This window comes from Cucumis melo, chromosome 4 (assembly GCF_025177605.1).
Source record: "Cucumis melo cultivar AY chromosome 4, USDA_Cmelo_AY_1.0, whole genome shotgun sequence".
NCBI lineage: Eukaryota > Viridiplantae > Streptophyta > Magnoliopsida > Cucurbitales > Cucurbitaceae > Cucumis > Cucumis melo.
In genome coordinates, this window is record NC_066860.1 from 6,276,274 (window position 1) to 6,288,172 (window position 11,899).

At 31.5% G+C, this 11,899-nt stretch overlaps 1 protein-coding gene and 1 long non-coding RNA gene across 2 annotated transcripts; both read left to right on the forward strand.

The window, feature by feature from the left end:
• The first annotated feature begins 687 nt into the window (after positions 1–687).
• On the forward strand, positions 688–2,145 carry LOC103503979 (probable galacturonosyltransferase-like 1). Its single transcript, XM_008468400.3, has one exon. It carries the CDS (start codon positions 936–938, stop codon positions 1,962–1,964), a length of 1,029 nt encoding a protein of 342 aa, XP_008466622.1. The 5' UTR covers positions 688–935; the 3' UTR covers positions 1,965–2,145.
• A 3,617-nt stretch (positions 2,146–5,762) lies between these two features.
• LOC127148848 (uncharacterized) lies at positions 5,763–6,292 on the forward strand. The gene is made up of 2 exons (XR_007819982.1): positions 5,763–5,864; positions 5,946–6,292. It is a non-coding gene; the product is annotated as an uncharacterized LOC127148848 (long non-coding RNA).
• Positions 6,293–11,899: the final 5,607 nt, after the last annotated feature.

Below are 11,899 nucleotides of genomic sequence, written 5' to 3' on the forward strand. Positions count from 1 at the left end.
AATCAATAAAATAATAATGAAAAGGAAGATTAAAGAAATATGCGTATTAAAAAAAAATATTTGTTTGGCCTTTAAATTTAGTTTCCATTTTGATTTACAAATGTGAAAATATTACACATTTAGTCAATAAATTTTAATTTAGTTCATAAATTTTAAGATATTACAAATTTACTATCCAAAGTTGTGTTTTGTTTTAATTTGACCCATATTTTTCAATACTTTTATATTTTAGACTCAATTTTATATTGAATACTATATTCAGTCATGTTATTAATATTTATGAATTAATAATGAAATAATTATAACGTAAAATTTTAAATTAAATATTAATAGTGATGTGAAACAGCAAAATTTAATCCATTATAATTGTTTTGAATTAATTAACCCATACATTTAAACTAGAAAACTAAACAAGAATATTCAATAGAAATTGAAAATTAAAATGTAAATTTAGAGATGAATAGAAGAAATTGAAACAAATCCCAAATTTAAATAATAAAATTATACAATTTTGAAATCTAAATATTAAACTAGAATCTAACCGATAAGTAAGAACTAAATTTGTAATGTTACACAATTTAATAATCAAATAAAAATTAAACATAAAATTAAGACAAACAAATTGATTTTTGCCAAAAGAAATTAAAAAAAAAAAAAAAAAAAAAAAAAAAAAACTCTCAGCTTTACATTGTTGACTTTGACTAAATCAGCCAATTATTCCCCATACAAAAAAACAAATTCGAAAATGTTATATTACAATTTTAACAAATGAAATAAAATAAAATAATAGAGAAGCAGAAAAAAGCGTGTTGAAGCATCAAACTCCGGTCTGAAGGTACAGCTACAGATCTCCTCTTTCACTCTCCATCTTCACTCTCATTTAAATCCCCATTTCCCATTCCCATCTTCTCCAATTTCTCCTTCCTCCCACCGCCATGCCCTCCCCCCTCCTCCTCCTTCTCCTCCTCCTCTCCGTCGCCGCCAATGCCGCAACTTTCAAAGAAGCCCCCCAATTTTATAATTCCCCAGACTGCCCTTCCATCGCCGACGACCTCGAGGACCCAGATGAGAACGACCAACATCTCTGCTTCAATCGCGCCGTCCACGTGGCCATGACGTTGGACACAGCTTACATACGTGGCTCCATGGCCGCCGTACTTTCCGTTCTTCAACACTCTTCGTGTCCTCAAAACGTAATTTTCCACTTCGTCTATTCCGCATCCGCCAACTCGTCCTTTCTACGCACCACCCTTTCTCACTCATTCCCTTACCTGAAATTCCAACTCTACCCTTTCGATGACGAAGCCGTCTCGCGATTGATCTCTACCTCAATCCGATCCGCGTTGGACTGTCCTTTGAACTACGCACGTAGCTACTTAGCCAACCTCCTTCCCACGTGCGTCGCCCGAGTTGTCTACCTTGACTCGGACCTGATCCTCGTCGACGACATTGCCAAACTCTCCGCTCACCCACTCGGTGCTGACTCGGTCCTCGCCGCGCCAGAGTATTGCAACGCTAATTTCACTGCCTACTTTACGCCGTCGTTTTGGTCTAACCCGTCCCTGTCTTTAACGTTCGCGAACCGGAAGGCGTGTTACTTTAACACGGGGGTCATGGTGATCGATCTGGACCGGTGGCGAGCTGGGGATTACACGACCAAGATTGAGGAATGGATGGAATTGCAAAAGAGGATGAGAATCTACGAATTGGGATCTTTGCCGCCGTTTTTGTTGGTTTTCGGTGGGAGAATTGCTCCGGTGGAGCATCGGTGGAATCAGCACGGGCTAGGCGGCGATAATATCAGAGGACTGTGCAGAGATCTGCATCCCGGTCCGGTCAGTTTGCTGCATTGGAGTGGGAAAGGTAAACCGTGGGCTCGGTTGGACGCGAACCGGCCCTGCCCATTGGACGCACTTTGGGTTCCGTATGATTTGTTAGAGACCCCATTTTCGATTGATTCATGAACCTCGAGAAATTGATTGATTATCGGTGGAATCTTTACAAGTTTATATTGATTCTGATTTTTTTTTCTTTTTTTCTTTTTTTGTAACAAAAGATAAATAATAAGATTTTTGTACATATATATAGAGAGGCTGATTCAATTTATTTTTGTATGAATAAACTATCTGCCTTCTTTCTGCTCAATATCCCAATTTTTCTTATTCCTCCATTTGTTTTGAATAATGTTGAGAATATGAAATTTGAGTATCCTACTTTTTTTTAGTTCTAAAATGTTAAACTTTGTAGTAGTAATGAGAGCGAAAGAACACTACTAGAAAAAGACCCTTTCTTGACGGTTGATTTTTTCTTTTCTTGACGGTTTCTTGAAAAACCGTCAAGAAAGGGGCGGTTTAATGAAAAAACCGTCAAGAATTTTGATTAAAAGGCGGAGGGGAGGCAATTTACAGAATTCTTGACGGTTTTGAAACGTCAAGTAATATGCAATGTTTCCTTGACGTTTTGGAACCGTCAAGTTGTTTATTTTACATTTTTGACATTTTTAAAACGTCAAGAATTATCATGAGTTTGATATTCTTGACGTTTTTTTAAAACGTCAAATGTATATATTTATCCTTGACGTTTTAAAACTGTCAAGAAATGTCGATAAATTCTTGACGTTTTAAAACGTCAAAAAATTTCATTTTCAAATTTATTGATGTTTCTTGACGTTTTAAAAATGTCAAGAATGTTTTAAAAAAAACCTATTTTTTTAAAAATATATTATTATTTTATATTATTTTTAAATTTTTTAAATTTTATTATTATTATTAAATTTATTTATCTAAAAAAAACCCTAGAGGCGGTCTTCTTCTTCCTCATCTCGAAAGGCGGCACGCTCGACGACAAGTAGAGCTTCGACCAGACGGCTGCACGAGAAAGCCTTCGATGGCTGCCGCTTCGACACAGTACCTTCGACGGCGGCACGCTTCGACGACGACCACCGCCTCGCGCCATTCATCCCGTCAATCGGGCTGTGACAACCGCCACGTCTCTTCCGACGACAACCGCCTGACGACAACCGCCGCATCACCTCATTCATCGACGACTACCCAGCCGTAAGTGATTTTATCATAGTTTATTATTTGGTTTCGGAGTTTGAGTTCAAAATTGAAGTGACTTTGCTGCCATGGTTTAATTTTGAGTTCATAGTTCATAGAATAATATATCTTCAGGCGTTGGCCGGTCCAAACAACCTCCTAAAATACGAACTTAAATGATCAAGATGATATAGAACCTGGAACTAATCTTTATTCGATAATTTAGACTTAGTATCTAAAGGGGACCTGGAGAACCACAGATATGATGAAGCTGAAGACATAGATTATTGCAGGAGCCTAACAATCAACAAAAAAATGTATCATATTTCACATTGAAAGTACAAGACTATTAAGAAGAAATTTGATGGCATGAAGGTTATGGTGTACCAAAGCTGTGGTCGACTGTGCCATATGCAAATCGTTAATAACATAATATGCCAGAAATGCCTGATCAATGAAAAAGAATATAGTTAAAATATGCAATTAGTAGTCAAATCCCAGAACAATGAACATAAAAATACATATTTCTAAATAAAAATTAAAATTGAAATGGCAGCTACTAAAAAGTAAATTTGAGTCATTTTGTCATTTTATCATAGTGATTCTTCCAAAAGTGTCTTTACTGCCATGGTTTAATTTTGAGGCGACTTATGAGTTGTTTATCTTTGATTTGGCCTTCAAAGACATATGGCATGTGACATTGTTGATCTTAAAAGCAACCTTAAAATCAAGCATCTTTATGAGTGTCTTGGCCTCTTATAAGAACTTAAAAGAAACTTTAGAAAAACATGGGATGAGCTCACCCGTTAGGAAACAAGTTTTTTTTTGTATATAAGATCAAAAAATTTTGTTTTGGATACAAAATAGATTTAACCTCACTAATTCTCTCAATAGACCTTTGCTTTTCGACCTTTCTTTCCTTTTTATCTCTAGGCCATAAACTATCCTCATGCTTTTGCAAGATTCTTTTTTAACAAACTATATGCTTTTGTTTTGGTCTCTTTTTTCTCTAACTCACCCACATCAACATGAATTTCAATATTAGATGTTACAATAAAATTAGATAGTTTTTGACAAAGTATGTCATCTTCAACTTTTTCATTTTTTACCTTAACAATAGGCCTAATTTCTGTAGGTACACTAACCTTCTTCAAAATTAGACAATAATAAAATAACTTACAAGTATGGTTCAAAATTAAACAATAATAATTAGAAAATTTTCTAAGTTGATTCAACCATCCATAGACTTGGGCAATGAGATTGAGGGGATATGAAGTTTCTTGATGTTTGTTTCTTATTCCTTTGTATTTTGATTGTTGGATTTTAATGTTATAGATTTGGTTATGGCCTATAGTAACTTGTATTCTTTTTGTTAGTAGAAGTTGCTAAAATCTTGTATTTCTTGTATTCTTTCATATGAATTTCTTTCATATTATGAATTTCTTGTATTCTTTCATATATCTCAACAAGACTTTTTGAACTAATTTAATTTACTTTATTTTTCAATAGATTTACAATTATGGATAAATCATGGATGCATAAAAGTAGATTATCCAAAGAATATGAGTTGGGCGTGGAAAATTTCATCAAGTTTGGATTTTTGAATACAAGTACCTCTTACATTCGTTGTCCTTGTTTGAAATGTGGGAATTGTGAAAAGCATAGTAGAAAGGATGTTAGAGATCATTTATATGTTAATGGTATTGATGAAAGTTATAAAATTTGGTTTTGGCATGGTGAAGAACTTCCTAACTCATCTTTCTATGGAGAATGTTCAAAGTTTGACACACATACATGTGAAGAGAATGATGTTGGAAGTGTAAAAGAAATGATTGAAGTTGCTCACGAGGAGTATTCAAAAGACCCAAATGGATTTGAGAAGTTGCTTATTGATGCTGAAAAACCATTGTATGAAGGATGTAAAAAGTACACCAAGTTGTCTACTCTAGTTAAATTGTATAATTTAAAAGTCAGATATGGATGGAGTGATATTAGTTTTTCAGAATTACTTAAAACTTTGAGGGAAATTCTGCCAACTACCAATGAACACCCAAATTCATTGTACGAAGCAAAGAAAACATTAGGTGCATTAGGAATGGAATATGAAAAGATTCATGCATGTCCTAATAATTGTTGTCTCTATAGGAAAGAATTTGCTAATGCAACAGAATGTCCTGAATGTGGTCAATCGAGGTGGAAAAACGTTAAGGATAGAAATGAAGAGAGAAAGCAAATTCCCTCAAAAGTGATATGGTACTTCCCACCCATTCCACGATTTAAAAGGCTATTTAGAAGTATTGAATGTGCTGAAAACCTGACTTGGCATGCTAGTGAAAGAATTGAGGATGGTAAGTTACGACATCCCGCGGACTCTCCAGCATGGAAGTTAGTAGACTATAAATGCGTATGAGGATACAGTGTTTTACCTTGACTCGCTAAGGACGACATCAAAAGCAACTACAAGATATGTAACCGACACGTAAGTTTAATCTTTTATATCATGTAGTGCTCTTAATTCTAATGCATGTACAATATTCTAAGATATGTGCAATCTTATCTTGGCAAAACAGAGCAATAGCAATATTTCACTCGCAAAAGAACATTAATAAAAGCAGGAAACAAACTTTATGGCGAACAGTAAAGGCAAGTATAAATATTTAAATTCAATTGTATTTTGTAGATAACTAGCAATTAAGACTAGTCCGTTATTCTAATTTATTGTTTTTATAGTGTCCACTACAAGTCGGGAGCACTACGTGTGGATACTATGTCATGAAGTATATGAGAGAAATTGTAAATAGGGGAAGCATTGTCATCTCGGATTCGGTATGTTATATATCAAACTATTTCTTTTGTACGTATAATAATTTTTATGAATACTAATTCATTTATTTTGCATGTCTACAGATTGATACACGAAAATCATACTCACAAGCCGAGTTAGATGAGGTGCGGGTTGAGTTGGTAGAGTTTTTGGGTTCGTACATGTGATCTAGGACTTATGACGTCATCTCTGCAAAAGGAAATTAACTTTATTTTTTGTGGCTGATTTTTTGAAATGTTCATATGGAGGGTAGAGGTTAATTGATATACTTTTGAGACTTTGTAGAGGATTAGAGTTTAGGTGAATTGTTGATAGGTGAACTGTTCATATATGTAGGGGGTTGCCATTATGAAAGTTTATGGATTGGGGATGATATACTTTTGGGCTAGGTTAGTTAAATAGATGATGTTTAGTTCAATTCTTGGAAATCTGTTGAAATTGTTTATATATATATATATATATATATATATATATATATTGGTTTTGTAAATGATATATGAATATGATGCAAAGTTTTGGAAATGATATTGAATGGATGATGTTTAGTTGCCATTTGATGTATATTTGTCGTTTATATGTAGTTGAATTTTTGGACCAATGGAGCATAATACTGGAAGAATAATATAAAATAAATTACAATTAAAAAAATGAAAAGTTGCTTGACGGTTTTCAAATGTCATTAACAATATATTTCTTGATGGTTTGCAAATGTCATAAATAACAAAATTCTTGACGGTTCTAAAATGTCATTAAAAAGCACTCTTGACGGTTCCAAATGTCATGGCAAAGAGTACTCTTGACGGTTATTAAATGTCATGAAAAATGAACTCTTGACGGTTTGTAAATGTCATGAAAATTGAATACTTGACGGTTTTAAAATGTCATGAAAAATTTACTCTTGACGGTTTTGAAATGTCATGAATAATCGTATTCTTGACGGTTTTCGGGCTTCATCATCTCATTCTTGACAGTTTAAAACAGTCATAAAAACGTATCCTCTTGACGGCTCTCAACTGTCATGAAAAATTGAATACTTGACGGTTAAAAAGTGTCAACGATATCAATTCTTGACACTTTTTACAACCGTCAAGAAAATGGCCTTTCTTGACACTGGATTCAACGACGGTTTTGAAAACGTCAAGAATACTCATTCTTGACAGTTTAAAACCGTCAAGAGAGTCAGTTTTTATAGTAGTGGAAAGAGAAGTTATTTCCACATACTAGGATTAAGATTTCACTTAGACAATGAGCTAAATAATATTCTTTAAGTTCGTTGATTCAAGCCAATAAGATAAATAAATAACTAAGAATTATTTTTGACATACAAAATTAGGTCATGAATAAGTTGAGATATCAATCATCATCGACAAAATCTCTATTATTATGTCATAATACGAAAGAGATAATGAAATACTTAATAAGTACGAAAATGCATTATACATTGTATATTTGTCAATATATGTGGTATAGATCAACCCAATTTCCCATCTTCTTAAAGACTAACTAAACATCGAAAATATCACTATACCTATATATACTTCATCGTATCATACTTTGGTTTTCAAATTATGTGGACTTGTTACAACCCAATAGCGTGGGTATATATATCAAAGTTAGGAATCATTTAGTTTTGTGTATTTTTGGGTGGTTGGTAGTATTAGATAATTGTTAATAAGGGATGTAAACCAATGTAACCTCAACTAGTTTGTATATGCAATTGCTTTATGAGGAATGGTCTATATAGTTTTAATAACTATATTATTGTTCATATATAATATGATGTATTAATTTATGCCATTAAAATGGATAGAACCTCGTTATTAATTAAGAATTACAAACTACAAAGTTTTGAAACACTGTAATAGGTGTAATTATGTAAGCTGAATTATAGTGGATGAATGAATCTTGAAATACAATGGTGTAATAAATTTATAATGTTACAAAAATAGAATGGACACGTGGGATATAGTTTTATTTTTGAAAAACTTATACTTAAAGACAAGATGAATATGATAAGATATGCATTAACAATAGACATAGTAATCCAATCAAAGCCGTGGGTGATGTTTTTTGTTTTTCCCTGCACATCAATGCTAAAGTCACAATTACACTGGCTACCCACTTGTAATGGGGGATTCACTATTTATTATTATTGATTACTTAATTACCTAGTTTGTTTATTTTTTAATTTTCACTATTTTAAAATAATAATAATAATAATAAAAATAGGGATAGAGATAATTATTTTTCTTCACCGTTAATTTTTGAAAACTCAACTAAACTTTTTATCAATGCTTATTTACCATTTTCTCGACCTCCTCTATTGAATATTTTATAAACACAATTATTATAATAACATTTGAAAGTATAAAAAACCATCCTTACACTCTATTTAAAATTGAAACATTTTCAAAATCATTTATTAAAATCATGTAAGAGACTTACAAAAAATTGTCTTATTTTTATTTTGAAATATAAATTTGTAAGGAGTCTAAATTAAATGGTTGCACTTAAAAGGACGACATAATTTATGTGGGTTTTCAACAATTATATATATTATGTATATATTCTGAAATTTTTCAATAATTATATATGATATCATATCTTCAATAATTATTGTTGAGAAGATTCTACAAAATTTATAATTGACACTCAATATTAATGTAGGTGTAGACTTGTAATGCATAGGTAGTAAAAACAAATATTTAAGAAATAGGAAAAAGAAAAAGCTTCTTTCAAAAGTTTAGTTCTCATTTTTTTTTAAATTTCAAAATGTTTGACTGTTGTTCAACGAGTAGTTTAATTTGATTATAATTTAATCTTAAAGTTACCAGACGTTATGATTTTACTATAAAAATAAAATTTGTGTTCTTTTTTCCATCTAAAAATTTAAGAACAAAAGTAATTGCATACATTAGTATAGATTGATATGCGATAAGTTTTTTTATTCATACTAATGTTCTCGAGTTTTTTCTTTTAAATAGGTGTGACGAGTGAAAAAAATACGTTACTTAAAAATCATTCAACAATAACGAATTTATAAATTTTATTGACGAAGGACTTTATATAAAAAAAATGAGATGAAATGCAAGTATAAGGTTAAAAGGGAGTTAGAAAATAAATTTAATCACTGAATGTAATTATAATTAAAGTTATTACATTAATTTTCTTTCTCACTTAAAAAGACTGATTAAGCAAATGGTAAATCTGGTGGTAAATTCCAGTTAACCATGGTTCAAAAGAACATGGAAGGAAAGGAAACTACAATGTTGTGGTTCAAAATCTCGAAATCATTAATTTAATTAATAAAGGAGAATATGGGGGGGGTGTCGGTTGAAGATGATTAATAATTAAATGTGAAATTGAGGAAAAACAAAAAGTCAAAAAAGAATATTACGTGGTGGAGTGCATGCACCACCACAATGAGACTTCTCTACCTCTTTATTATATGAAAAACCATTCATTATTAATTTTAATTTTTCTTTTTCCTTAATCAAAACCTTATTCGAAAATGTTCTATTCAAACCGACACATTTCATAATTTTACCATTTCTTTTGCTTCCTAATTTTACCATTCCAAAATACATCCTTTTCTTCCCTTTTGACAATCATTTCTTTTCTTTATTTTAAATTGTAAGATTTTATTACTCAATTTTTACTTTTAGTTTTTATTTTTTCTATAAATTTAAAAATGCTAAATGGGTTTTGAGTTCTTTTTTACTTTTTTTTTTTTTTTATCTTTTTTATCCTCCACAAACTCACTTTTACCTACCCATTGTTACTAATGCTTGCTTTCAATTATTTTAATTGAAAATAACTGTACTTATAACTAAATTTAGGTTGCTCGATAAGACTCGTAAGAGAGTCTAGGGAGGCATATAGTATATGTGAATTTGACCAAAATCTCACATCGATTAGATAAGAAGATGATCTTAGGTATATAAGTAAGGATAACTATCTCTATTGATATGAGGTATTTTGAGATGATACCAAAAGCAATGTCATGAGGGTGTATACTCAAAGTGAAGCCTTGGAGATATAAAGATTAAAGTATTGAAGTTCTCCTCATGAGAAGCTTAAGAATGTGTTAAGAGTATTATAGATTAAATGAGAAATTTTGGTCAATTAAACACTACAAGAAATTCACCTTTTGCCGATGACAAAAATCGTCGGCATATCTTCAAAAAACCGTCGGCTTTTCTTTTGCCAACGATTTTCAGCCGTCGGCACAAACCGTCGGTGTAGGTCCGTCGGAAGAACCTACGCCGACGCCCGAAAAGAGACCGTCGGCAAATATTGGAATCGCCGACGAAATGGAACAAACGGAGCTAACCAACACTAGAAATTAACCGTCGGCGAAAGGGGTATTCACCGACGGAAAAAATATTTCGTCGGCATTTATTACGCCGACGGTGTAAGAATGTCATCGGCATATCCTTGTATTGCCGACGACATTTATAGCCGACGGTGTTGATTTATTATGCCAATAGCTAAAATTTTCGTCGACAAATCCATGAAATGCCGACGGTTTAAAATAATGTCATGGGCAGAAGCTTTTTTTTTTTAATATATATTTTACATTTGTATTGGTTTTCCACAATTGTTTTGGTTTGTACCTAAACACAATTCAAACTATAGAAATATAAAATATTAAAATTCATTTAATGTTTCAACAAAAGTTAAAATTGTTTCTTACACAATTAATATAAGCAAAAATAGTAAATTCGTCCAAAATAACAAAAATTACAACAATACATAAAACTACATAAACTTCTAATTTGCTTGAAGTGATCCCCATTGAAAGGTGAACCTGAAAAACAAATAAAAATAAAACAATAGAAACATATTTAACAAACTAAGTATAATTTATACTTTACATATATATGTATACACAAAAAGTACTTTACATACCTTAATTTCTTGAAAAACAAACTGAAAATAACAAGTTACATACTTTTCTCTACAACTAAAACAATAATAATTACATACTAAATAATCAAACTTTACATAACCAAAACAATAACAAAAACAACAATAACTTACAAAAAGAAAACTACATTTCATCCCACATCCAAGAAAACAAATCTAAACCTATGTTCATGAACCTTTCTCTACAACCAAAACATAACTACTTCATACTAAGTAATCAAACTTTACATAACCAAACCAATAATAACTTACAAAAACAATGACAATTATCTTACATTTTCTCATCCCACATTAAAAAAAACAAATCTAAACTCAAAATATAAACCTACGTTCATAAACATTTCTCTATATACCAAAACATAACAACTTACATCTACATTTTCTCATCCCACATTCAAGAAAACAAATTTACATTTACATTTCACTACATTTTAGGCAAAATTGCATAATAAATCAGAACATCTCTCCTAAAAACATCTCAATTTCTACCATAACTGCAGGATAGCAACAAATTCAAAGGATGGTAAATCTAAGCAATCCCTAAAATGGTAATGTATTACATACCATAACTGTAGGATAGTAACAAATGCTCAAACAAAGGTCATATAAATAAAATAATAGTGCATACCTATTTGAAGTTCCTTCTTGTGACGCCATGAATTGCTTGATTAATTCTTTCAAACCGTCAACCTCTGTCTTCGTTGCCATAAGTTCTTCCTTTGTTGCATTCCTTGCTTCTCTCTCTTCTTGAATCTCCGCCTTTTTGCATGTCTAGTTGTTCCTTCAAATTTATTATCTCAATTGCTTGTTCATATTCTTTTTGCTGAATTGATGAGAATCCAACCTCTATCTATTTCAATTATATTCTTTTCAACTAGTTAATAACTTGACCTAAAATATTAGAGCCCCAAACCTATACAAACAGCACAAACGATCAAAGCTAGCCTTAACTAACTTTGGATCACATTCCCAACATCTAAAGTCTTATTGTAATTATACAAATTAGGAATAGTTCATTAAAAACAAAATAACTAATAATCATACTTGAATGTAGAATTATAAAAATTAAGCTAATAACAATTCATTTCAAACACAATACATTATAACA